Source organism: Oryctolagus cuniculus, chromosome 4 (genome assembly GCF_051225735.1).
Source record: "Oryctolagus cuniculus isolate XC-2025 breed Fujian yellow rabbit chromosome 4, ASM5122573v1, whole genome shotgun sequence".
In the NCBI taxonomy this organism is placed as follows: domain Eukaryota; kingdom Metazoa; phylum Chordata; class Mammalia; order Lagomorpha; family Leporidae; genus Oryctolagus; species Oryctolagus cuniculus.
In genome coordinates, this window is record NC_142870.1 from 123,384,718 (window position 1) to 123,411,786 (window position 27,069).

At 43.3% G+C, this 27,069-nt stretch overlaps 2 protein-coding genes across 3 annotated transcripts in view; one reads left to right on the plus strand and one right to left on the minus strand.

Annotated features, from left to right (window-relative positions):
* Positions 1 to 27,069, plus strand: part of VEPH1 (ventricular zone expressed PH domain containing 1) — a 256,104-nt gene that overhangs the window by 59,809 nt on the left and 169,226 nt on the right. For both annotated transcript variants that reach the window (XM_008266390.5, XM_002716326.6), the window contains exon 5: positions 26,100 to 26,266. In XM_008266390.5, coding sequence (XP_008264612.3) covers positions 26,100 to 26,266 — 167 coding nt within the window. The remainder of the gene's footprint in view (positions 1 to 26,099; positions 26,267 to 27,069) is intronic.
* On the minus strand, positions 10,778 to 17,167 carry PTX3 (pentraxin 3). The gene is made up of 3 exons (XM_002716328.6): positions 16,779 to 17,167; positions 15,945 to 16,346; positions 10,778 to 11,992 (listed from the first exon to the last, which is right to left on the minus strand). Exons 1-3 carry the CDS (start codon positions 16,906 to 16,908, stop codon positions 11,379 to 11,381), a joined length of 1,146 nt encoding a protein of 381 aa, XP_002716374.3. The 5' UTR covers positions 16,909 to 17,167; the 3' UTR covers positions 10,778 to 11,378.

Below are 27,069 nucleotides of genomic sequence, written 5' to 3' on the forward strand. Positions count from 1 at the left end.
CTGGAACCAAGATTACCAACACTCAGTCCTCCAGTTCTCCACATGCCGACTGGCTGCCAAGGAGGGAGGTTTTGTTCATTGAGCCAGACACTCCCAAGGAAGGTTCTCAGCACTGCCTTCCTCCCCTGCAGTGTTCTGCCAGGTGCCCACTCTGAACCCCAGTAGGATAGTGGACACACGTCACTCATCCCGTAATCCGCCTCTGAAGACTGCTCATTCACAGTCCTAGTCAGTATTACTTCTAATTGCCTTTAGCTACAAGATTAAATTGCTAAATTCACTTTATTCATGATATTAAAATTACTAAAATCCCAGAAAAAACAATTTTGCTTTTTTTTTACCACCTTGGCTACCTTTTTGGAACAGGTTTTACAGGAACCACGAACACTTATACACATAGCATATTTTAAAACCATGATACTCAGCCTTGCAAGTCGCAGATTTATGAAAAAAAAAAAACCTGAATTATCTCTTTACAGCTGCCAAGAACTTAGCTCATCTGTTTGGTTTTTTTTAATGTTTTTTCAATGACAAAGAAATCTTTTGAAATACAAAGTACACTTCCTAAATTCACTGCAACTGGTTGAAATAAACAAATGACTCGGTTTATTTGATCTGGCACTATGAAAATTACCATAAAATAGGTAGTAATTTGACCAATAAAAGGTTGGGCTCATATTTCAGAATTTCAGAAGTGATGTGACTATAAAACTGCACTGTCACTCGCATGAGCCCAACACACACTGAGTTGCAAGGTCGGAGGGATCTTGCTGTCTCCAAGTAGTAGGTTTTTATACTCTCACATCCCCCGCCAGACCGCCTTCAGGGTCATCATTGAGATTTCTTTCCTTGTTGCCTATAGCTTTTCTTGCTTTTAGAACTCCTTTGACTTACAGGGTCCTAATCTTCATTCTTCCATATTTTTACCTTTACAAACACTCATATGATGATGTCATCCACATAATGATGATAACAACTATAATAATGACAATAATAGCTCAATGACTAAAGTTTATCTCATGTATGTATTCTTTATGCTACACATGGTGTTTATCATTTATGTCCATTATATCATTTAATTCTCATAAGAACCCCATAATAGAAGTTCTATTATTACCCTGCTTTACTTGTTAGTAGCATTTTTCAACTTAACATTTTGTTAGTTTTGAGAGAACATATTTTTAGTTTACATTATAGTCAAAGGCTTAATGCCCCACTATATAAAAAGTTCAAGAAATAAAGAATATAAAGACCATGGCTGATGCCAACACTGTGGCACAGTGGGTTGAGCCACCATCTATGATATTGGCATCCCATGTGGGTGCCGGTTCAAGTCTTGGCTGCTCCACTTCCGACCCAGCTCCCTACTAATGCACCTGGGAAAGCAGCAGGGAAAAGCCCACGTGTTTGGGCTCCTGCACATACATGGGAGACCTAGAAGAAGCTCCTGGCTCCCTGCTTCAATCTAGTCCAGCCTTGACCATGAGGCCATTTGCAGAGTGAACCAAAGCATGAAAGATCTCTTTCTCTGCCTCTCCATATTCCTCTCTCTCTCTCTCTCTCTGCCTGTCAAATAAAATAAATACAATCTTTAAAAAAAAAAAAAAAAAAAAAAAAAAAAAAAAAAAAAAAACCTTAGTTCAATAGGAAAATAGGCAAGGGCTATAAAACAATAATCAAATGAAAAGATGTCCAACTTCACTAAAACAGTTGTTAGTAGCACTTTAAGTAACAGAAAGCTCAGGGATAAATGGCTTGATGATGAAACCAACAAAAAACTGGGGGAAGAGGAAGATGAACAATAACAACTCCTCTTCGTAGCACATGACTGAGAAACCGATGAGTGTGGCAGACTTGCCAAGTAGCTTGATTCAGAACTCAAGGGTACATATTTAGCAACTTCTGCCACACTCTGTGTGGTTAGTTTTGTTTTTTGGTTGGTTTTTTTTTTTTTTTTTTAGTCTTCTGTAAGTACTGACCTTTTTCTTAGAAGGTCTCAGCCATTGCTTTGGCATGTCAAGATCTTATTGATTAATGTTTTTCCCATCTCAGTCTCCCTGCAGTTCTATGATTCTTTTCACCTGTAAATGCTATGAATAGAACCACTACGGTCTTCATTCAAAAATACTGATTAAAAAAATAAACATTGGCCAGTGAGCCAGGTGAGCCTTGTGATATACCAGTAGTACAGACTTTGCTGTTTCACTGCTCGTATTTTTTGTAGCTGTGTTTCACATATCTGTCCCTGATTCCAAACCAGATACCTCCCTTTTACTTATAGCTCAATGATGAGTGACATTGTCAAATGAGCTTATGTATTTATCCCTGAACGTATATATTTCAAAGGTTCCAAGCCAATTTTTGCTACTTTGATTATTAATGGTTATGTATAACAATGTTTATTTTACATTAAATGTAGATACAAATTCATTTTATTCAAATTGTTTCGACTCCATTGGAATGTTTTGTATTCCCCAAATTCTCCTGATGAAGGGAAATTATAAAAGGTCCTTCTTGTTGAAGAAAGCATTGAAGGCATAAGCAGATGTTGTTATGATTCAACTGAATTGCTAAGGAGATAGAAAATACAAATATATATGTCAAGACAGTTGTATAAGTATTTATAAATCAACCCACCAAAAAAATAAACAAATAAAAATAACCTGTCCCATTTAGCTTATAAGTAAATTATAACAAATATGCAAGGAATAGATAATTACAACCTTATCTAAACTTTTCTAGATAATTGCAAAAGAACTACATTCTCCAACTAAGGCTAGTATGGCCATGATAATCAACACCAGATAAGGGCAGTATGAGACAGGAAAACACAGACTCAACTTTGTTACAAACATAGATGCACAAATCATAAATGAAGATTTTTAGCAAAATGACTCTAACAATGCTCAATAAAAATACTTCACATGTATTGAGTGCTTATTATATTCCAGGTACTGATTTTTTAAAAGATTTATTTATTTATTTATTTGAAGGGCAGAGTTACAGAGAGATAGAGAAAGAGAGACAGAGAGAGGTCTTCCATCCTCTGGTTTACTACCCAAATGGCTGCAACAGTTCAAGTTTGGCCTTTCAGGAGCCAGGAGCCAGGAGCCAAGGGCTTCCTCTGGGTCTGCCATATGGGTGCTGGGGCCCAGGGATTTACATCATCTTCTGCTGTTTTTCCCAGGTGCATTAGCAGGGAGCTGGATTGGAAACCGAGCAGCCAGGTCTCGAACTGGTGCCCATATAGAAGGCTGGCACCCAAGCAACTTAACCTGTACGCCCCGGTGCTGGCCCCCAGGTACTGATCTGTTAACTTATAAAATTGTCCCCCAGGATCTTATGAGGGGATAATTGCAGTCATCCTCATTTTATAAAATGTATAATGACCAAGCCAAGTGTATCCTAGGAAAGCAAGGATAGCTTAATATTCACAATTTAATTCCCCGCAATAAAAGATCAAAGGGAAGAAAAGCTCATGTGATCAGTGAAAGCATCTCATAAAATTCAGAATACATTCATGAAAGAAATTCACAAACTAGGAATTTTACACAATTTCCTTAACCTGATTAACAAAACATGTATATGTTCAAAAAGTTCATGGAAAATTAAATCAAAAGGTAAGTTTATTTTGTTGCAAAATATTTTGAAATTTATGCAGTTTTTTCATAATACAGATTTCCATGAACATTTTTGAAGACCCCCTCATATATATACATATATATATATATATTTAATGATGAAATAGTAGATTCCCTTTAAAGTCAGGAATGAGACAAGGATTCCACTATGTTTACATCTATTTGTTGTGGCACCAGAAGCTCTACCCTAGACTAGAAAAACAAACGAAAATTATAAGAATCAGAAGAAAGTAATAGGGGCCGGCGCCGTGGTGTAGTAGGTAAAGCCTGCTCTACTTTCAACCCAGCTCTCTGCTATGGCCTGGGAAAGCAGTGGAGATTGGCCCAAGTCCTTGGGCCCCTGCACCCATGTGGGAGGTCCAGAAGAAGCTCCTGGCTCCTGGCTTCAGATCAGCGCAGCTCCAGCCATTGTGGCCATATGGGGAGTGAACCAGCAGATGGAAGACCCCTCTCTCTCTGCTTCTGTCTCTGCATCTGCCTCTCTGTAACTCTGCCTTTCAAATAAATAAGTAAATCTTTAATACATATATATTATTTAACATAGAAAACATACAATACCTAAAGGAAAAGATGATGTGGCCTTTGAGAATAGAATTATAAAACTTTATTAAAAGCAATTTAATAAAGAATAAGTAAGTGGGGCAATGTATCATGTTCCTGGATGAGGGAATTTGTCATAGCAAAAGATGTCAATTTTCAGCAAATTCATTGAAATTTCAACGAAGTACCTACCAAGAAAGATTTCCATGAAAGATGACAAGCTTATATTAAGATTCACGAGCAAGATAAAGTAGAGCATATAGTCAAAACAATTTTACAGAAAGAGAAAATAGGAGTTAGAGGAGAGAAGGAGGTGACATTAAAAATTGTAGTAATTAAGACAGTTTAGCACCAATGTTTGTAAGAACAAATAGTCCATGTGACATAATGGAGAGGAAAGAAACAAATTCATGCATCCATGGACATTGATTGCATTTTGGCAATAGCAATAGACTATTACCTAAATGATTCTGGAACAAGTATCCATATCACAACATTGACTGATTAATTCCAGGTGGAATAAAAGCCTAACCATATAAAACAAAACTTTAAATCTCTCCTTCAGTAAAATACATCCTATTCATGATTTAAAAAGTCAGCAAACTAGCAATAAAAAAGAATATCCTTATACAAATGAATGTAATCCAAAAAGTGAAATTAAGATTATGCTTAATGGGGAATTATTGAATGCTTCCCCATTAAAAAAAAAAGACAAGGCTATTCCTTGGGTAATGAATTTTTATGCTTAAATAATATAAAAAAAAAATCTGATGTTTGCAAAGGGGAGAGTGGTTTTCCAGTGCTCCTGAGTCACTCCACGCTGTGCCTTGCCATGTGAAGATAGGCTGTGATACCATCCGGTACTGGGCAACGAAAGCACAGCCCAAGCCCAGCACAGCCCGAGCTACCGTATCTTTCACCCAGGAAGCTAACAGCATTATTGAAGACTCCTAAAAAGAGGGTGTCTCCAACTGGAAGTGCTTATGTGGAGGTTTGTAGGGGAGCCTGTCCCGGATTTTTATTTGGGAGCCTGTGATGCAGTGCGCACTGTTGCTATCGAATCTAAAAGCAGTGATGTTCCTTCCCCGCCTTCCTGAAGCAGTGATCGTAATAAGGGCAATACACCTCTCCCTCAGAACGCCTTTTGCACAGCCCTCTGGCACAAGTCACAAGATGACCGCGAATGATTTGCCACTTAAGTAGAAAGTCTTGGGAAAGAAAATATAATACAGTCTCAGCAAGAGTCCACATGCCTTTCTGACTTCTTGGCAATAGCTCGAGAGAGACTGTCTAGTTAATTATGATAAATTCGCCTCATTTCTTTCTCTACATGAGACAAGACCCCGATTGGTAAGCTGACTCAGAAATATAAATAGAAAATCGGACCCCTCATTTATTATGGTGGTAATAATATGGATCATATAAGGCTGATGAAGCCTTCACAGATAAAGCATCATACTGTGCACAATGCCAGGCCCATCATTCATCCATGGCCACCATGAGTCTTCTCTTTCCTCATCATTGTTGTTTGTCATCACTGAGTGTCTGTCGTATTTGGTCCGTATTAAAATATTGAGAGGTGGACATTCAGCCCACTGGGGAAGACGCCTGCCATATCAGAGAACCTGGCCCCAGCTCCTCATTCCAGCTTTCTGCTAATGCGCCCCCTGGGAGAAAGGGGTGATGGGTCTAGTAATTGAGTTCCTACCATCCATTTGGGAGACCTGGATTCTGTTCCCAGCTCTGGGCTTTGGCCCAGCCCAGCTTCAGCCATTGCAGGCATTTGGGGGTGGACCAGCAGATGGAGCTCTCTGTCTGTCTGTCTGTCTCTCTCTGTCCTCTCTTCGTCTCAAATAAGTTGTAAAATGGGAAAAGTTGTATAATGAAGGTGGAATCATATACATTTTGGGAGTTTCATGATCCTTACAGAGATTCTTAGCTATTACAAATTGACAGTACAGGAGGAGTGGTGAAGATGCCCTTGACTCATATCGGAGTACCTGGGTTCAGTACCTAGAGCTGCCCCTGACCCAGCCTCCTGCCAATGTGGACCTTGGGAGGCAGCAGGTGATGGCTCAAGTTGTTGGGTCCTTGCCACCCATGTGGGAGGCCTGGACTGAGTTATCAGCTCTCAGCTCCAGCCTCCAGCCCAGTGCTGCTGGGAACATTTAGGGAGTGAACCAACAGAAGGGAATTCTATCTGTCTCTCTGTTTCTCAAATTTAAAAAGATTTATGATACAATTATTTTCAAGAGAAAACATTTTTAGAATATTTTATTTATTTGAGAGGTAGAGTTACAGACAGAGAACAAAGAGAAAGGTCTTCCATCTGCTGGTCACTCCCCCCAAAAAAATTGCTGCAACTGCCAGATCGGGCTGATCCAAAGCCAGGAGCCAGGAGCTTCTTCTGGGTCTTCCATGTGGGTACAGGGGCCCAAGCACTTGGGCCATCTTCTACTGCTTTCCCAGGCCATAGCAGACAGCTGGATCGGAAGTGGAGCTGCTGGGTCTCAAACCAGCACCCATATGGGATGCTGGCGCTTCAGGCCAGGGCGTTAACCTGCTGAGCCACAGCGCTGGCCCCAGGAAAGAATTTATTAATCAAATATTCTTGGAAAGTACTAAACAATATTACAAAAAAAATTCACCATGAGTATTAATACACATAGGGAAATATTAAAGTGTTATGAAAAGGTAGTCCAAATATGGGAAAAGGAATAGAGACACATCTTGAACAGAAAAAGACCTCTTCTGAATTGTTGAACATGTTATGAATCTGTCAGAGTGTGTACCTTCTCGGCTTCACCAGCAGAGGCCGCTGTGAGGTAGAATGCGGCGGGCACAGATGTGGACATGCTTGTGCTGAGCTGAAAATGACTTCTTCACATGCAAGAGAATCCTTGTACTCATTTTGGTTTGCACTTTTGCTTGTTTCCGTGCTAATCCTCTTGGAACAACTTAGAAAAGCTTTGTTTTTACGATAGCTATTTTATTTCAAACAGTCCTTCATGGTTTAGAAAGCCCTCGTATGTGCATTATCTGTTTAATAACCCTACAACAAAGTCGGCAAGACTTATCCCTAATTTCTTGGTTAATCCGAGGCTCATAAGGATTGCTTGACACATCTGCTACCTAGCAGTAAGCAGGAGGTGCTGGTGCCAGGATTTGAATGCTAACCCAAAGCCCAACAAATCTCCTTCTACACATCAGATTTACAAAACAGGAAGCAAGAGTTGGCAATATGAGTTTTCCTGTTCATGGACTACAAGAGAATGCAAATGAACACAAAAAATTACTTTTATTGATACTTTTAACTTTAGGGGTACTTTTTTGGAATATTTATTTATTTGAAAGGTAGAGTTACAGAGAAACAAGGAATGATAGTGAAAAGGGAAGAGAGAGAGAGAGAGAGAGAGAGAGTTCTTTGATTCACAGGTTCACTCCCCAAATGACAATAATGACCAGAGTAGGGCCAGTCCAAAGCCAGGAACTTGGAACTCCATCTGGGTCTCCCATATGGGTGCAGGTCCTGAGGACTTGGGCCATCTTCCATTGCTTTCCTAGGCACATTAGCAAGGAGCTGAATGGAAAGTGGAGCAACTGGAACTTGAACCCATGCCAATATGGGATGATGGCTCTGCAGACAGCAACTTCACCAGCTGTGCCACAGTGTCAGCTCCTAACGGTACTATTTCTTAAGTAGTTAAGAAATAATTCTAGAAACATTGGCCTTAGTAAGCTTCTAAAAGAAGTTATTTCTGAGACTTGGCAAGAAATGAATAATGACAATAAAATCAATTATAAAGATCAATTATATTTTGCAAAAAATTATTCTTTGTTAAAGTGAAGTCAGTTAAGTAATTGTAAATATTTAGGTGTCAGATATTCTGAACATTAAAATAATACTTAAAAGCCAATTTTATATGGTAAAAGACAATTATTTTGTTTATACTCGTATGTTCTCTCTGCAAAAATGCTGCTGCACTGAACATACACACGCATGCTCTAGAGTGACAAACTGCCCAGGTGTCCTGAGACTTAGGGGTTCCTGGGACATGGCACTTCCAATGCTGAAGCTCAGGCAGCCCCATGCAGCTCAGGACAGTTTATCACCCTAGAGCACAGAAGTAATATTTCACATGCATAATGCATAATATATTAGTTGCCACACATACACCCACCCACATACACACATGCGGACACACACATACACACACTATTTTCTTCTTAATAAATTGTCATCTTGCACAGTTACTTCACCATGCCATAGTGTTGTAATATCCCCAATAACTAATCTGCCAATGACACTGGGTGCCACTGTACTAACCTAAGCCAGTGCACTGATATTTCTTTTCAGACATTTTATCTCAGTTCTATACATCTATTCCTCCATCCCTTTGCAGAAACCTAAAATCTATTAAATGCTATTGATTGGGGGGTGGGGGGGAGTGAGATATCCAACTTCATGAGAATTTGTAAAATGCATTTTCTGAGTATAAGGTATGAGTGTTTTGGAAAGAATAAATAGTCCTTTTGATTTACAATAAATCACTGGATCAGGATTGGTTAATCTACCAGTAATCCATCAAAGAAGATAGAAATACATTTTTCTCTCATAAAAAAAAAAGTCCAGGGGTTAGTGTGGTGATGCAACGGGTTAAGCCACTGCTTATGATGCCAGAATCCCGTATCAGAGTCCCAGCTGCTCCACTTGTGATCCAGCTCCCTGCTAAAACAGCTGGGAAGGCAGAAGATGATGGTCCAAGTGCTTGGGCCCCTGCCACCCAGTAGGAGACTTGGATGGAGTTCCTGGCTCCTGGGTTTGGCCTGGTCCATATCTGGCTGCTGTGGACATTTGGGGATTGGGCCAGCAGATGGAGAATCAATCAATCAATCTCTCTCTCTCTCTTTCTCTCTCTCTCACTCTGCCTTTAAAATAAAATAAATAAATCTATTTAAAAAAATACAAAAGCAAAAATCCCAGGACTGGCTAGGCAGTTTCACAATCATCAGAAACCCAGGTTTGTTCAAAAATGTTGCATGGCATCTCCTGGTCTAAGATGGTTGCTGAAATTCCAGCCATCATCACCACATCCAAAACAGACAGAAGAAGGAGGGAAAAAGAATCATGCTTAATATTTCAACATTGGTCAGAACTTGGCCGTATGGCTACATCTAACTGCAAACAGTGCTGAAAAATACAGACTTTACTCTCAGTGGTCATATGTGCCACTAAAACTAAAATATTGTCACTTGGGAAAAGAGACAATGGAAATCAGGGGACAATTAGAAGTCCTTGAAGCACCTGTCCGGACTTACTGCTATAGCTGATCAATTTCTACATTTATAACCCAAAGATTACTTTCTTTCGTTTGTTTCTTCTTTGTCCTCAAAATGTAATTACTGTAAAAGAGTTAAGAGTTCCCTGACATTGAATTCTGTCAACATTCGAGTTTGCATTTATGTTGGCCTGAGTCATCTGGGGGTCTTTTAAACAGATCCAGTCCATGCTGGAATGTATACAAAGGAATTGACAACAAGCCTAACTTTCCGCCAAAGCCTAGGTTCAGCGTTCCGCCTGTTCTTCTGCTAGCTGAGAGTTCAGATCGCACAGACAGCAGCTAGGCAGCGACATTAGGGTGGCCCGTGGGCCTGCAGTCTTGAATCACGTGGTGTTCCGGAGTCTGAGACTGGCCCATCGGCTCCAAGTTGCACAGTCTTTTCCTGGAGACACATCAGCCTGATATCGTGGGTCTCAGGAGTGGGACGCCCTGGACCGACAGCAAGAGCCTCCTGGGATATCATCTCATTCATGGCATTGTGTTGTTCCTGAAAGGCACCCAGAGCCCAAGCCCCTCCTTCAACTGAGAGAACCGGGAAGAGCTGGAGGACAGCCAGCCAGTTCAGGATGAACTGACCGCTGGCCCCATTCTGGAGACTTCATAGCAGGAAATGACCTGTGGTTGCTCATGCCTTGCCTTTAGGACACAGCGTCTCCGTGGGTTGGCCGCATTTCACAAGTGTCACTGTGGTGCTCTTCTGTCAGCCCTGCGTGGGATCTACAGAAGAGCTACTGGGGGAGGTGGGGAGGGGAGTTACCTCTCCATCTGCTGTATCGAGGGGTGTGGCTCTCCTCTCTTTCGCGGGTGAGCGAACTGGGGGTGCTTGAAGGGCAGGCGTTCATGCTTTTCAAGACTCTTCTGCCTGCCCAGCGAGTTCTCAGTCTATGCTTGCCCGCCTGACATGTATATGGGGAACACTGATAATTCCCATCTGTGTGTTCCATGTTCAAATAGTACGAAGACTGTACAAGCTAAAGGAATCATCCAATTGGGAGAAACCTAGGGATTGATTGTTCCTGTCTCAATTCCTTGATTTCTCTGTTGAAGAATCTAAAACCCAGAGAGAGAAACGGACAGGTCCAAGGTTGCATTTCTTGCTTATGAGTTACAGGAATCCAAAGCTTAAAACAGCTCTATGGTTTGTCTCTAATAATACTATTGCCATTGACAAAACAGATTAATCTCTGAAAACTAATTGCCTTCTTCAGATTTGCTCCTTTACATCTCTTAAATTTACAACGAGATGACATGAGCTAGTTTTATAAAACATTTTATTTACAGTAGCGCTTTACAAAAATAGTTTTCATAAAATTAATACAAACCCATTTTACAATATAACTTATACAGCTATCTGCTCAGGAATTTGACATTCGATTATAACACAAAAACTACATTTCTATTTGTTAAGTCACCTTGTGGTATAAATATGTTTTTAATCATCGTCTTTTGTAATAAGGTACATGTCAAGAACAAGGAACAATGGACAACACATCTTATTTTTGTTTTTCTTCCAATCTAAAATTCATCTCTGGCCAAAGCAAAGTAGAACAATTATCCGCCTGTTCAACAATACAGTCCTTTGTAATTATTGGAGAGTTTATCTGACAGAGGCACAGCATTAATCTGAAAGCACCATGGCGTAAAGTCTAGAAACAATATCCCCAAAGCTTTCTCCAATGTCTGCCCTTCAACTGCTTATTCAGTATTTTGCCAAGCTAAATAAAGATCAATCTCAACTCTTTGCTTCGTTAGTCTCAAGTGTTCTTATTATGCTTTGAGGTTTGTAGACCTTCCCAACCAGCATTTATGTGAAATGTGAGTTTCTTCTTTGGCTTCAAGTCGGGTTTCACAGCACTTAGGAAACATACTGGGCTCCACCGTGTGGCTGGATCTCTGTGACGCCCCACCCCACAACATTTCCCCGGATGTGACAGGACTCTGCTCCTCCGCTCTCACCTATCTCTTCATTGCTGAGAACGCGGTCCCAGATGTTGAAGCCCGTGAGTCTCCCAGAAAAGGACAAGGTTTCATCAAAGCCCCCACCGACACAGCAGCCATTCTTTTCTTGGCCCAGCTGCAGGATTCCTCCCTCAGGAACAACGTGACCTGCGGCCACATCCACAGAGGTAGCCACCTGTTCCCCGTGCACCCACAAGGTCACTCGCCCGCTCGCTGAGTCCCAGGTGCTGCACAGGTGGGTCCACCTTCCCAGGGAAACCACGGTGTCAGCCACCAGCTTGTTCTCCTCTCCGCCCACCACAAACACTATGGACTGATGGCTGAGATACAGCTGGATCTCATAGGGATTCCTCTTGGTGCCGTAGGAAAACAGGATGGTTTTGTTTAACACGTCTGTGGCTTTGACCCAAATGCAGGCGCTAAAGGACTCAAGCTTCATGGGTCTCACTGGATGCACGCTTCCAAATATCTTCTTGGAACGCATGGGGAATAAGATCGCTGTTTCACAGCCTGGGGTAGCAACAAAGCAAGACAAAGAATGTGAGAGAAAATCGAAGTTCATTCGGATCTATGCTGGCATTGAGCTATCTTAACATAAGCATTTTCATGACAGTAATGGAAAACTATATGCAGTATCACATTGTGACTTAAGGAGCCTCAGATGTAACTTCTATAAAGATGAGAATAAAGAAAGCCAACCTTCTTACCCAGCGAAGCATCTGAATGGGAAAGAAAGAACACAATAGAAAGTCCAAACCCCTAAAACAATAAAACCATGTGCATCACCACCTCCCCTCTCAATTAGCATATTTTCTGTTACTGCCCTTTTAAAAATGCTGAATCATTGTGAGTTAAACTCCAACAGTAATTCTATAGTTCAAGAATTAGAGCCCAACTGTGACCCTCTCCTTGTCTTGACTATGTTCCTCGAATAATAAACTGGTGAGATTCAATGGACCTACTTCTCTCCATTTAGCCGTTACTAACACACATTTTTAAAGAAAATGCTAGAATAGTGAGGTCATTTGAAAACCCATGTTCTCAGATATTTATGAACTTTGCAAAGTTTGTAGAGAATACCTTTGAAAGCAACAATGTAAATAATGCTGATTAATGGCTATCGGATATTCATTCCATGAGTATCTGCATCAAATACTGTTCTGATCATTTTTAAACACCATTTTAATCCATCCTCCTATCAACACTAACAGGTAGTCCTTTCCCATTCTAAAGATGAGAAAACTGAGGCAAATAAAACTTAATCTGTGTCTACATAGTTGACAAGTGGTAAAAGCAGGGTTTGGACTTAGAGATTTGGTTGCAGAGGCCATACCCTAAGCCACACACTATGAAGCCTCTTACTACCAGAACCCCTTGTTTTGGCTAGAGTATTCAAGTTCACAGCACTAGTGAGTACAATGTAGCTTGTGCTAAACCTCATAATCTCTCCAGGCTTCTTAGTGTTATCTATAAAAGGACCTCCTATTCTGCTCCCTAATATTCTACAAATCTGTAAGCAACAAGTATGCAGCACTCAAGAAGAACTAGGTAGACCAAGGATGTGCTCAAAAGCTCTCACTTTGTCCACATGCTTATAAATATTTGAGCAGAAAAAGTAAACATTTAAGAGAAATGAATGCCTCCCAGGAGCCTGCCGGAAGGACATGTTTCTATCAAGGAACACTTAGGAGAAGGGAGGCTCTTGAACTTGAGTTTGAGAGCACAGCAAAACTCCACCTCTCTCCATCTCTAGGACATGTGGCTGGCCCGGGAGGTGGAGAAGCTGAAGTGCAGATCTTCTAGGCTCTGGGGAATGGTGGTGCTGAAATGTCCAACAGAAGAGTTCTGCCCCCTCTGATTAGACAAGGGTACTTCAAAAAGTATGTGGAAACTGGAATTAAAAGATTACATTGGTGAAAAAACTTTTTGAAATTCTTGCGGCTTTTTCATAGTACACTTTTTCATGAACATTTTGAACACTCCCTGTTTGCATGAATTTCAAAATTTTTGCACCAAAATAAATTTCTTTTAATTCCATTTCCCACAAACTTTTTGAAGTACCCTCATATATAGAAAAGGAAATAATTTTCCTAATGAATCAGTGCTGGCTATGTACTTTGTAAAAGCCTAAAGAAGGGATGTTGTAAGACAGATTTGAAAAGCAAACCCCCAGAGCAGTTAAAGCTTAACTGGTGAATGACAGAATTGCAGGAACCCCTTATCCACGTAAAATGTAGTAAACTTACATTGAGCTCTGTCCAACAAACACTAAACAAATCTGGAGCGTATCCTTTAGTTATAGAAAAGAGTGACATTCAAAAAACAATGTAGAAGGAACTGTGGTACTAAATCACAAGATTTGAGCTGTTCCTCTTTGTTATTAACTTTTTCAGTAAATTTTTCAAGGTTTTTTTTTATTAGTTTTTAATGAGGCATTGGGTCTTTTTCAAGATGAAATTGCTAGGTTGATTTTTTTTTTTTTTTTTTTTTGCTAGTTGCACTAATTAAATAAAGATCATGGAACAAAAGATTACCTTTTCCACGGGCATTTGAGATATGCTGGTCTCTGAAAAGTTCCAGTACAGTAGTGTTCAAGACAGCGCCTACTGCAATCTAATTAATGTATTTCCTGTTTTCAATAAGCCCAGGCAGTAAGAATTGCATTCCAAAGTGAGCGCTGATTCTGTCTGGGAGACCCAGCTTCCCCCTGGGCTGCACTGGCTCCAGGAGCTCATGGAGTAGAACTGCATGTTGGCAGTTTTTTGTTGGCTTCTTTTGGGGGTCAGTGATTGAAGCTCTTGATACCTCTCTACAACACTAGAAGCTTTCTCATAGAATAACTTTTAACGAATAGGTTTTTCTGATTATAGTATCAAAGACCAAACAAAATTAAAACCAAGTTTTTAGGATACCGACAACAGAATGATCAGGCATCCTGTAGGAGCCAAGCTGGCAGAAGACCAAGAGACAAGAAATCAGGGCCTGTGGGTAAAGTTGCGTTGGATGTCACAAGAGTCAACATTTTAGAATTCAAAAATACATTCCTCTTCTCTTTTCCTATACAGAGGTGAAGGTGGAAATTAGGGTGACTTTTTGGCTTTTCAAGTATGTTATGCAAACAACGACTTTACACAGCTTGCAAAACACAGGAAATTTCATCCACTAAAACAGCCACAGAGCTACAATTTTGGCCCTACCACTTACATTAAGGATCTATTGTATACTTCAAAAAGTTCCTGAAATGGGTGTAATGAGAAATGGGCATCCATTTTTGTCCACCAAAATGAACTTACCTTGAATTCCATTTTCCATTAACTTTTTGAAACACTTTAATATGTGATATTATGCTTTTTACCCTCTGAAGGCCTAGTAACATTTAAGGAAATGTGCTTACTGCTGATAACCAGTCCTCAGATAGCTCAGAAAGCCTAATATTCTGATAAGATTTCTGCTTTGAAATGAAACCTGCTGTCACACATGGTTCTTCCCTCACCTCATCGGATTAGACGTGTTTGGTTGGAAATGCGAGGAAGTGAGGCGCGTTCATAATTATTTTTCTGTGTGAGACTCGGGGCTGGGGGGGGGGGGCTGTTAAGTTATATTTTTTTGCACAGGAGACTGATTTCCTAATATAATCCACAAATGGTTGTCCTATCAGGATTTCTTAGAGATTTTGATTTATAAAGGAATAGTGCTGTGCTCCAAATCTTCTGTGTTTTTTTTTTTTTTCTTTTAACCAATTTTGAAATGGAGATTCGTGGAGTGTCACATGGCACTTGGACACTTTGCTTCTGGTTTGAACAGTCCCTGATTCTCCAAATCCCTAGGATGGGCAGGGTCGCGCACACGGATTGGCTCCTACACCTGCCTGTTCCACGTTGGATCCTAAACCGCACCCCCTCGGATCTCCGCTGTCGCGGGAATTCCACAGCCCCCTGGCGGGTGGCGCTGACCTTCGGGGGATCAGGTTCAGCCTCCAGGCTCCAGCGCTGGCAGAGGGGTTGGAAAAACATCCCTAAAAGTTAGGCCGACCCCTGAAATAGCGCGGGAAACCAGAGCTCCTCTAAAGAGAGGGGCAGGATAAAATTAGAAGACGTGGAAATCCCTAACGGAGGGGGAAGCTGGGCAGCGAGAGGGGTCACGGTGGTGACCGCCCCGGGGAGCTCCTGCCGCGCCTGGCAGGATCGGGTGTCAGGGGCCCTCCACGTCTCTTTCAAGACTGATGGCCACGGCCACGGCCAGCGCTTTCCTCCGGGCTCCTCCGGGGCTAAAGAACACTCTTTAAAGCCAGTTTCTCCGCCTCGTAGGGTGTGTCGGGGCTGTGTGACCGCGCATGCAGAAAAGAGGTGTGTCTGCGTGCTTCCCCCATGGCGGTGCCCTGGGTGGTGGGCGCCCCGCTGCCCGCTCTGCGCCCGCGAAACAAAGCGGCCCGGAGAGGTCCCGCCGCTCCTGCACCCCTTACCTGCAGGCAGCCAGCGCCCGGTCGCCCAGTCCTGCACGGCGCGCAGGTCGGCTCGTGTCCGCCGCAGCTCCTCCAGCACCGCGCCCAAGGCGCTCTCCGCCTCCTCCCGCCGCCGCGCCTCCGCGTCCTCCAGGCGCGCCAGCCTGCGGCCCGCATCGCGGCTGGCCGGCAGCAGCTCGTCCAGCGCCCGGGCCAGCCTGGCCTCCCAGGACGCCGCCGGTGCGCACGGCCGGGCCAGGCTGCCCGCGAGCCGGCCCAGCTCCGCCCGCAGCCTCTGCAGCTCGCCGCGGAGCACCTCGTCGGTGGCCTGCAGCAGCATGCCCTCCCGCATCTGCGAGTTCTCCAGCATGACGAAGAGCTTGTCCCACTCGGAGTGCTCAGGGCCGCAGTCGCACGGCGTGGCTGGGGAGCAGGACACACACGCGTTACCGGCCTGCCTTGGGCACGCTTTGTAGAAGGTCACCTCCCTTGGTGGTCCCAAGTTACAGCCGTCCCCGGCAACCCCCTTTCTCTAAAGGACATCTCCAGAAAAACAGCATGTAAATATCTCAAAAATGACCCAGAAACCCACTCATTCAGGGACAGATGGAGTTAAACTCCATGAAGTTGCCGCCTGTGTAGCCAAAGCGGCGATTTCACATCATTCAACCCGTTTTGTGTATGCAGCAGGAATAACTGCTCATTGCCTCTCTCTTTAGCGCTTCTCTCTTGTACAAAATAAACTGTAAGATTTAGCTCGTTTAACTGGCTACAAAGTACAGATGCAGTATTCCCGACCAACAGAGGTGGCTCACATGGTTAGGGCTAGCAGAGAAACGGTTAAAAGGAACTTACGCTCCTCAGTGGGATGGAGTCCATTGTCTATTTCGTTGTCCAAATTCAAGTACATGAGTTCATAATCGTGGGAGTCCTCGGCCAACGCTGCGGTCCAGAGAGCCCCGAGCAGAACCGCGAGGAGCTGCATCGCTGGAAACGAAGTTCTTCTCACGGCTGGCAGGAGGCTCCCGAGTGAGCGGAGCTGAGCAGAGGGAGTGAGAGTGGGAGACAGGAGCTGGGAGCCCTTAATAAATGCTGGGGAAAAGCCTGAATGGGGCTGAATGAGTAATGCCGGTGGCACCGCGCTAACGGGAGTTCCCCTGGATTTGGGGGGAGGGGGCCGGGTGGGAGGGCGAGGGAGATGTGGAAGTTGCACAATATTGAACCGCAGAGGTTTGCGCTGCGTTCAGAGAACCGGGAGGAGGGTCAGAGCCGGGAAGAGGAGAGAAAGAAGAACGGGCTTGGGCCGGCCCCCTGAGGATTAGCTGATGTAACTTGAATTGGTACCGCTGGGGGGTGAAGCGGGGGTAGGGGGAGAAAGAATCCAGTGAGCACAGAGGCGTGAAGGCAAATCATCATTTCAGCATTTTTGTGTGCGCTTCTATTATTTCGCAGCCTGTTCTGGGCAGGAAACTTTGTGCACTTTTCCTGGGCACACTGTTTTACAGGTTAAGCAATGAAAATGACGCTCTGATTCCAAGCTGAACCAACGCCCTAAGAACTTCTGAGTGGAGTGGTCAGGTTCATTCTGGGCTATCTATTCTCTTTCTGGAGTTGCACCCATCCGTTTACAAACACTTTGCCCTACTGACAACCAACGTAGCACAACTGATAAACCCCAAACGCAAAACAGCTCAGGGAAGGGAATAAAAACTACCATAACCTGGTCTTATGTGGACCTTGTGTTGTTCTCCAAGGTTAAGTAAAACCTGCTTCTGACAACTCCTGCTTCTGAGTCTGTAAGGGTCTCAGTCACTCCATCTATTAGTAGAGGAGGTCAAGATCAGCTGAAAACTCCTGTGCACACCAGCTAGAAATGTGATAACAACAAACAGTAACAACTTGAAACATACAGGTGAGCTCCTAATAAAGTAAAGGAAATTTCTGGACCCGAACCCCGGGAATGGAGTGAGCAGTAGGTGAATGGGTTGGTGGAGGGCCGCTCTGGAGTGGGGCTCACCACTTCTGTGACCACTGCTGTGTTTAAACAGTGTTTGTGCAGGTGCTAAACCTCAGCGTCACACAGGGTGGAAACTGAATCCAGTTCTGGTATTTAGAGGTGGGCTTTTGGACCTTAGGTCATGGCGGGGTGCCCCCAGAAGGGTGTTCTCACAAAGCCAAGTGGGGCCCTGCCTCTCCCCCGCCTCTCTCTCTCTCTCTCTCTCTCTCTCTCTCTCTTTGTTTGCTGCCTCTCCGCATGATTCTTCCTCTGCCCGGCTCAACCATTCCCAACTGCCACCTCTACCTGCCATTGTTACCAGAGGCCAAATTAATGGGGCCACCTTATCTTGGCCTTCAACCTCCAAGTTGGAGCTAAACAACCTCCCTTTCTCCCCTCCTTTTTCTAATATCTAAAGTTAGTTTCCTCTGGTATTTCATTTCTTTTTTTAAAAAAGATTTATTTATGTATCTATTTGACAGGCAGAGTTACAGACAGTGAGAGAGACAGAGGGAAAGGTCTTCCTTCCGTTGGTTCACACTCCAGATCCGAAGCCAGGAGCCAGGTACTTCCTCCTGGTCTCCCATGGGGTGCAGGGCCAAAGCACTTGGGCCATCCTCCACCGTCTTCCCGGGCCATAGCAGAGAGCTGGCCTGGAAGAGGAGCAATCAGGACTAGAACCCGGCACCCATATGGGATGCCAGCGTTGCAGGTGGAGGATTAACCTAGTGAGCCACGGCCCCAGCCCGAGTATTTCATGTCAATAATGAAAAGCTGACTAGGACAATCACCAGGCTTGGATGACCATGTGGCAGCAAAGCTGAGGCCTAGGGCAGGGAGGTAGAAGGGATTCCCTCAGGGAGCTCAAGAGCCTCCAAGGGTTCCATGGTGGGTTTCAGGGGCAGTGAGCTCACTCTGTCCTTGCACATGTGTCTGTGACTGATCTCCACCGGGTCCCCGAGAGTTTGTGACTTTGGACCTGCCTGCAACATATTGGGAAGACAAATGTACTCGCCGCCAGACTGAAAGGCAAATTCATAACCGAAGATGTTTAAACCCATGTGGAAAGAATTTGCTGCCAGCGCCGTGGCTCAATAGGCTAATCCTCCACCTTGCGGCGCCGGCACACCGGGTTCTAGTCCCGGTCGGGGCGCCGGATTCTGTCCCGGTTGCCCCTCTTCAGGCCAGCTCTCTGCTGTGGCCAGGAAGTGCAGTGGAGGATGGCCCAAGTGCTTGGGCCCTGCACCCCATGGGAGACCAGGAGAAGTACCTGGCTCCTGGCTCCTGCCATCGGATCAGCGCGGTGCGCCGGCTGCAGCAGCGGCCATTGGAGGGTGAACCAACGGCAAGGGAAGACCTTTCTCTCTCTGTCTCTCTCTCTCACTGTCCACTCTGCCTATCAAAAATAAAAAAAAAAAATAAAATAAAAATAAAAATAAAAAGAATTTGCCATAATTGGGAATCAGCAGAAACCACAAAAGGACTAGACAACCCTCTAAGAACTTCACTTATGTAAATTATCAGCCAAAAAATAAAAAATAAGCATACTTAAGAGTATTTATGATATAAAAGAATGAAAAAAGAATGACCCTTGTCCAAAAGAAAAAGACTAGGTGGATTTTTGAAGGACCAAGGATCATTTTTAAAAGTTTATTGAAATTTTTAAAAGACCAAGAAATGGATTAGATGGCAAATTTGATAAAGCTGAAGAGAATATTAATGAACTGGAGGACAGATACGAGGAGGTAATCCAGAGTTTACTGCCTTTATGTTCAATATTCCAAACTCCTTTCATTGCCCAAGAGGATGGTAGAGAGATTAAGTCAAAAAAGAACTTTGACTGAATCAATAGGAACAGTGGAGGGAAGAAAATCTCAGACAAAGCAAGATATATAAGAAGCAAAATACTAAGTGGTAAAAGTAAGGCCAAACACACCAATAACCACCATAAATGGCAAAGAGACACGCTTTCCAGATTGTCAGATAGGAATATTTTAAAAATCCAACCATAGGTCGCTTGTAAAAACCACACATAAAGCATAAGAAAGTAGAAACATTGCAGTTCAGGGCTGGCATTGTGGCATGGCAGGCTGGACTGGTGCTTGCGATGCCCACGCCCCACGTCAGTGTGCCTGCTCAACCCCTGACTACTCTGCTTCCGATCCAGCTTCTTATTAACATACCTGGGAGGGCCACCGCCAACCATGTGGGAGACCTGGATGGTGTTCTGGCTCCTGGCTCTGGCCTAGGCCAGACTTGGCTATTGCAGTCACTTCTGGAGTGAACCAGCAAAGAAAGATTCTCTCTCTCTCTCTCTCTCTCTCTGCCTCTCCCTTTCTCTCTCTTACTCTGCCTTTCAAATGAGTAAATAAATCTTTTAAAATATTGAAATTTTAAAAATCAAGAGAGGATGGAGGGAACATATCAGGCAAGTACTATTTTAAAAAGCTAGCATAGCTATCAGTGAAAAATAGATTTTAGGCTGAAAAAGAGAATAATTAAATTATGATTAAAAACACTTCTAGGAAGATAGCTCAGATGTACCTAGTAGCATAGTTTCAAAGACACGATTTCAAAATATACATGTCAAAGATTGAGAGAATTTTAACAAGAAATTGACAGATCTATAGTCCTAGAGGGAGATTTGTAAGATAACCAAGTCCACGTCTGTCACATCTGATCATTCAAATGAGGAAAAAGTGCTAAGGGATACAGAAACTTGAACTACATAATTTCAAATTTAATATAAAGAAATATATAGAGAATTGCTGGGACAGTTTGATAGACAAGTTCTACCAAACGTTCAAGAAACATATAATCACCATTTTACATAAACTACTTAAGAGAATGGAGTGTGCTGGAATGTACTAAATTATTTTTATACGTCTAATAACTTTGATACCAAAAAGAGACAAGGACTTGTATTAAGGGAAAGTTGCACCTGGTCTCATTTAACAACATAGATGCAAGAGCTCCAAATAAAACATTAGCCCAACCAACCCAGCACTACACGCATAAAACTACATCATAATCAAACTGATTTTCTCCCAAGATTGCAACATTGGTTAAATGTTAGAATACCTCTTGATTTCTCACATTAGCAGTTTTAAGAAGAATCAGATGATCATGTCAACAGATGAGAGAGGTGAACCTGGAATAGACAAATGATTTTCAAGAACAAAAAAAATAATAAACAGGGGCCGGCACCATGGTGCACTGGGTTAATTCTCCGCCTGCAGCGCCGGCATCCCATATGGGCTCCGTTTCTGGTCCCGGTTGCTCCTCTTCCAGTCCGGCTCTCTGCTGTGGCCCTGGGAAGGCAGTGGAGGATGGCCCAAGTGCTTGGGCGCCTGCACCCGCATGGGAGACCAGGAGGAAGCACCTGGCTCCTGGCTTCTGATCTGCACAGCTCCGGCCATTGAGGCCACTTGGGGAGTAAAGACCTTTCTCCCTGTCTCTCTCTCACTGTCTGTAACTCTGCCTGTCAAATAAATAAATAAAATCTTAAATAATAATAATAATAAACTGTAAAGCAAAAAATGTGAAAAAAGTTAACAAAAATGTGTCTTCAGAGTAAGGAATTTTCACAAATTAATTAGGAACATGCAAATATAGAAAATATGCAAAGGATATGAATGGACAAATCACGGGAGAGACTATGATTTGTAAATATGTGTACAAAAGCTGCTCAGTCTCAGAAGTAATTAAGGAAATGAAAATGAGAACCAAAAAAAAATAGATAGTATCTTATAACCCACCAGATTAGTAAAACCCAATGTCTGTCAACAGCAAATGTTGCTAAGAATGTGAAGTGACAGGACCCACTCTGCTGGGCGGGAGTGTGAATTGTTAAAATACGGGCAGAAGAATGCCCCTACAGACGTCCACATCCTAATTCCTAGGCCCTGGGAACAAGTTATGTAATAGTGCATTTCAGATAGAATTAAGCTGGCTATATAAAATAGATCACCCTCGATTGTTTGGGTGGGCCCAGTCTACTCACAGGGGTCCTTAAAAGTGGAAGAAGGAGGCAGAAGACAGAATCGGAGGAAGAGATGTGACGACAAAGGCAGGATCAGAGATGCCGTGTGGCTGGCTTTGAGGGTGGAAGAAGGGGCCATGCCACAAATCAAGACAGTGCGTGCCTATAGGTATTGGCAAAAAACAAGGAAACGTATGCTCTCCCAGATTCTCCAGGACGACACCCAGCCCTGTGCACCCCTGGATTTTAGCCCAGGGAGACACTTGCCAGATTTCTGAACTACAGAAACATAAGGTAACAAGTTTGGGCTATTTTAGGCCACTATGTGAAAATTTCTTATGACAGCTATAGCAAACTAATGCAATCCTTTGCAGAGGAATTTTGGAACATCTAAAAACCCAATTTCAAGGGACATCCTCATTGCTTTGCTATTATGGGGTCCAGGGACCATCAGCATCATCTGAGAGCTTATTAGAAATTCAGATTCGAAAGCCCTACCCCCAAACTGAGGCAGCGTTTGTTTAACAGGATGTCACATGATTTCTTTGCACGTTAAACTCAGAAGTGCTTCCATAGGGAATATCTCCCACATATGTACAAACAGGTTTAAAATGCAGCACTATTGAAAAAGCATAGAGTGTATGAATAAGTTATTGAATAATTATACAATGGAATACCATACAGCTGTGATAATAAACAAAGGAGAGGTTTTGGATATAAAAGTTCAATAATGTTGAATAGAAAAAAATATGTCACGGGGCCGGTGCTGTGGCGCAGTGGGTTAAAGCCCTGGCCTGAAGCACCATCATGCCATATGGGCACCGGTTTTAGTCCCAGATGCTCCTCTTCCAGTCTAGCTCTCTGCTATGGCCTGGGATAGCAGTAGAAGATGGCTCAAGTCCTCAGCCCCTGCACCCACATGGGAGACCCAGAAGAAGCTCCTGGCTCCTGGCTTCGGATCGGCGCAGCTCCAGCTGTTGCGGCTATCTAGGGAGTGAACAAGCGGATGGAAGACCTCTCTCTGTGTCTCTACCTCTCTCTGCAACTCTGTCTTTCAAATAAGTAAAATAAATCTTTAAAAGAAAAGAAAAAATATGTCAGAAAAATATGTGCAGTGTGATACTAGCATATACGTTTCTTTAAAATGATTATTTATTTATTTGAGAGGCAGAATTATAGACAGAAAGAGGGAGAGACAGAGAGAGATGTCTTCCATCTGCTGGTACACTCCCCAGATGGCTGTTGCTGAGCTGATCTGAAGGCAGGAGTTAGGAGCCTCTTCCAGGTCTCCCATGTGGGTGCAGGGGCCCAACAATTTGGGTCATCTTCCGCTGCTTTCCCAGGCACGTAAGCAGGGAGCTGGCTTAGAAGTGAAGCAGCCATGACTCAAAATGGTACCCATATGGGATACTGGCACCACAGGTAGAGGCTTAACCTACTATGCCATAGCACCAGCAAGAGCATATGCTTTTAAAAAAATTATTTGAAAGGCAGAGTGACAAAGAGAGAAGGAGAAAAAGAAAGAGAAAGAAATTTTCTATCCACTGGTTCACTCTCCAAATGGCCACAAAAGTCAGGGCTGGGCCAGGCTGAAGCCAGGAGCTAGGAACTCCATCTACAACTCCCATGTAGGTGGCAGGAAATGCTTTCCCAGGCACACCAGCAGACAGCTGGATTGGAAACCAAGCAGCCGGGATTCAAACCAGCCCTGTGATAAGGGATGTTGGTGACAGTGACATAGGTGGTGGCTTAGGCTGCTGTTAAAATGCTGGCCTTCAAATACCTTTTAAAGCATGAGAAACAACACTATAGAATGTTATGTAATGAAGGATAATCACAGGAAGATGATGGAAGGAAAAGAAACGGATGGGGGCTGGCACTGTGGCACAGCAGGTTAACGCCCTGGCCTGAAAGCGCCGGCATCCCATATGGGTGCCAGTTCGAGTCCCAGCTGCTCTGCTTATGATCCAGCTCTCTGCTATGGCCTGGGAAAGCAGTAAAAGATGGCCCAAGTCCTTGGGCCCCTGCACCTGCGTGGGAGACCTGGAAGAAGCTCCTGGCTCCTGGTTTCCAATGGGTGTAGCTCCAGCCCTTTCGGTCATTTGGGGAATGAACCAGTGGATGGAAGACCCCTCTCTATCTCTCTCTCTCTCTCTCTCTCTGCCTCTTCCTCTCTGTAACTCTGCCTTTCAAATAAATAAATAAATCTTAAAAAAAAAAAAAAGAAAAAAGAAATGGATGTGAAAGGAAGCAATCAGTACACAAAATGAAGCTTCGACAAAGCCGTTTGGTGTTGGTGGGTACAAAAGTGTTCCTTGTGTCCTTACCTACATGGATCGAATGGCTTGAAATATTTCATAATCAAAACTTCCATTGTATTACTTCATGAATCGAATATACAGGATTTCTACACCTAGGAATTTTTCATCAGTTAGTAATACACCAGTGTCTTGTCTTAGATTCCAACTACAGTCTCACTTACCATGCTCTTTATTGGCTGATCAAAATGTCCACATGACTAGGTTTTTTTTTTGTTTTTTTTTTTTGTTTTTGTTTTTTGTTTTTTGTTTTTTTTGTTTTTTTGTTTTTTTGTTTTTTTTTTTTGACAGGCAGAGTGGACAGTGAGAGAGAGAGACAGAGAGAAAGGTCTTCCTTTGCCGTTGGTTCACCCTCCAATGGCCGCCGCGCTGATCCGATGGCAGGAGCCAGGTGCTTTTCCTGGTCTCCCATGGGGTGCAGGGCCCAAGCACTTGGGCCATCCTCCACTGCACTCCCTGGCCATAGCAGAGAGCTGGCCTGGGAGAGGGGCAACCAGGCAGAATCCGGCGCCCCGACTGGGACTAGAACCCGGTGTGCCGGCGCCGCAAGGCTGAGGATTAGCCTAGTGAGCCGCGGTGCCGACATGACTAGGTTCTGTAACTTAAAATATGTTCTGTACAAATTGAGTAATACATTAAAACGTGCTATTAATTAAGAAGAAGCTCTTAGAAAAAAAAAAAAGGAAACAGGATAAACTGTTGAAAACAAATACTGATAGAAACAACTTCCTCTTCTTAAGAAAACCTCAGCAGTTCCAGGGCAATAGGTTGTGCTTGGAGGACGTGAGACTAAGACGTGTTTGAAACTTAGTCTATGAACTGAGTGGAAAGAACTGTTCTTGTTAGTCACTGTCTCTCAAATACATTCGAGTTTATCCAGAGTCACCTGATCAGTGAGCTTAGAGGCTGATATTCTGACAATGCTGGCCTTCTTTCATTGAGCGTTTATATCTAAATACCCTTAATGCACAGTCATGCACCCACCATTTAACCAACGTCCACGTGTGTGTAACTCCTGCTTAATTGATTCTTTCTGTGTGCATCTTCCATTTACAAAGCCAAACTTAAAGCAAAAGTAGAGTCAAGAAAATCCTTGCTCAGGAAAACAACTCCTCTGAGACATTTAAGTACTTGAGAGGATTTTGAGAAAAAATCCATACCATAAAGTGATAAGCAGATGTTTCCCATATGTTGTTTGCAGATAAGTTGTGTCGCTTTTGTAATATATTTTTTCGTGAGGTTTGCCATTTTAAATCCAGTTGTCTATACATATCTTCAAGACAAATCACATGAGACAAACAAGCCAAGTCTAAACGTCCCTTGAAATAGTGCAGAAATTGGGGATTTGAATTTACATGGCCACTTTTTAAACTCTTCATAAAATAAGGCATAGTTTCCATATGTCTGTCGTCTAAATCCTGCCTCCACAGCTCAGGAATGTGCCTGCATTCCTCTGCGCTCTTTCTGTTTCAGTTTTATTTGGTTTCATGCTTATGGCACTGCTTAGTTTTCATTTCAACATCATCCAAATGTTGCTTCTCATCAGGAATTATTTATCAGAACCATTTCCTTCTCAAGGGTGTGGTCTGGTTACTGTCAAATGTTCCTCTATCCCCCGTGGTGTGTTACTCAGGAAAAATTTTCATTAAATTACAATGCTGATCGTATCATACAAGATTTCCTTTTATGGAATTAGTTTAAATCATAATTTGATGATATTTTAGAATAAGTTATTGTGTTATTTTTAGCAGAAGACTTGGCTATCAGCTTTTGCTAAGTAATATGTGAGTAAGTGCAAAAGTTATTGCAATGACAATAATGTTATTTCCATGACCTGTGGGCTGATAAAGCCATCATTCCCTCTATTGTTCCCTGCTCAGGTAATGCCATGCTGCTGAGGGTGTTGCCTGCGGTGTATGAAAAGCAACCTCAGCCCATTAACAGACACCTGCCAGAACTCCTGGCCTTGATGTCTCAGCTGGAACAACCGGAACAGTATCATCTACTACGGCTTTTGCATGTAGCAGCAAAGAGAAAACAATTGGAGGTAAAGATTCCATTTCATACACCATGGGCTACACGTTTCTGGGTCTGGGAGCTTCGTGTCTGCTTAGCATTTCCTCCCTCATACATCTGCACACTTCCATCCTCAAATGAAAGCACTCATTTCTCTGTGTGTGTGTGCGTGTGTGTGTGTGTGTGTATAGAATGAGGTTTTGGCTTATGCAATGATGGAGATGGAGAAGTCCCACAGTCTGTTGCTTGCCAACTGGAACCTCAGGAAATCTGGTAACGTAGTATGAGTTCAACACCAAAAGACCCTGATCTGGAAGACTAGTGGTCTGAGTTCCAGTCGCAGGCCTGGAGAAGGCTGAATCTCCCAGCTCATGCAATCAGGCAGAGATGAGTTCCCTCCTGCTCCAGCTTTTTGTTCTATTCAGGCCCTCAGTCAGTCGGATGACACCCACCCATGGTGAAGGGACAATTCCATTCAAATGCCAAGGCCATCTAGAAACATCCCCACAGACACACCCCAGAAATAACGTTTAACCAAATTTTCTGGGCATCCCAGACCCAGTCCAATTGACACACAAAATTAGCCATCACAGATCCTGTGATGAACAGTAACAAGTGTGCACACCTGTAGCCATTGCAAGGTTGCTTTACTGAAAGTTTAACTCGCCATGCAGTTCTTGGAGGACTTTCAGGCAAGGCAACGGGAAAGGCCTACACATGACATGATGTGTGAGCAAATTAGCCCATGTTGAGAGCAAAGCCTTGTTTTCTAGATAGTGAAGCTAATGTTATGGGGAAAATCACAGCTGCAGATGAGGCTTGAGCCAGGGGATC

Coding starts and splice junctions, on each gene's coding strand:
- PTX3 (XM_002716328.6), bottom strand. CDS start 16,908: ATGCAGCTCCTCGCGGTTCTGCTCGGGGCTCTCTGGACCGCAGCGTTG. Junction 16,347..16,778: donor ACTCCATCCCACTGAGGAGC/GTAAGTTCCTTT, acceptor CCTGCTCCCCAG/CCACGCCGTGCGACTGCGGC. Junction 11,993..15,944: donor CGGGCGCTGGCTGCCTGCAG/GTAAGGGGTGCA, acceptor TTGCTACCCCAG/GCTGTGAAACAGCGATCTTA.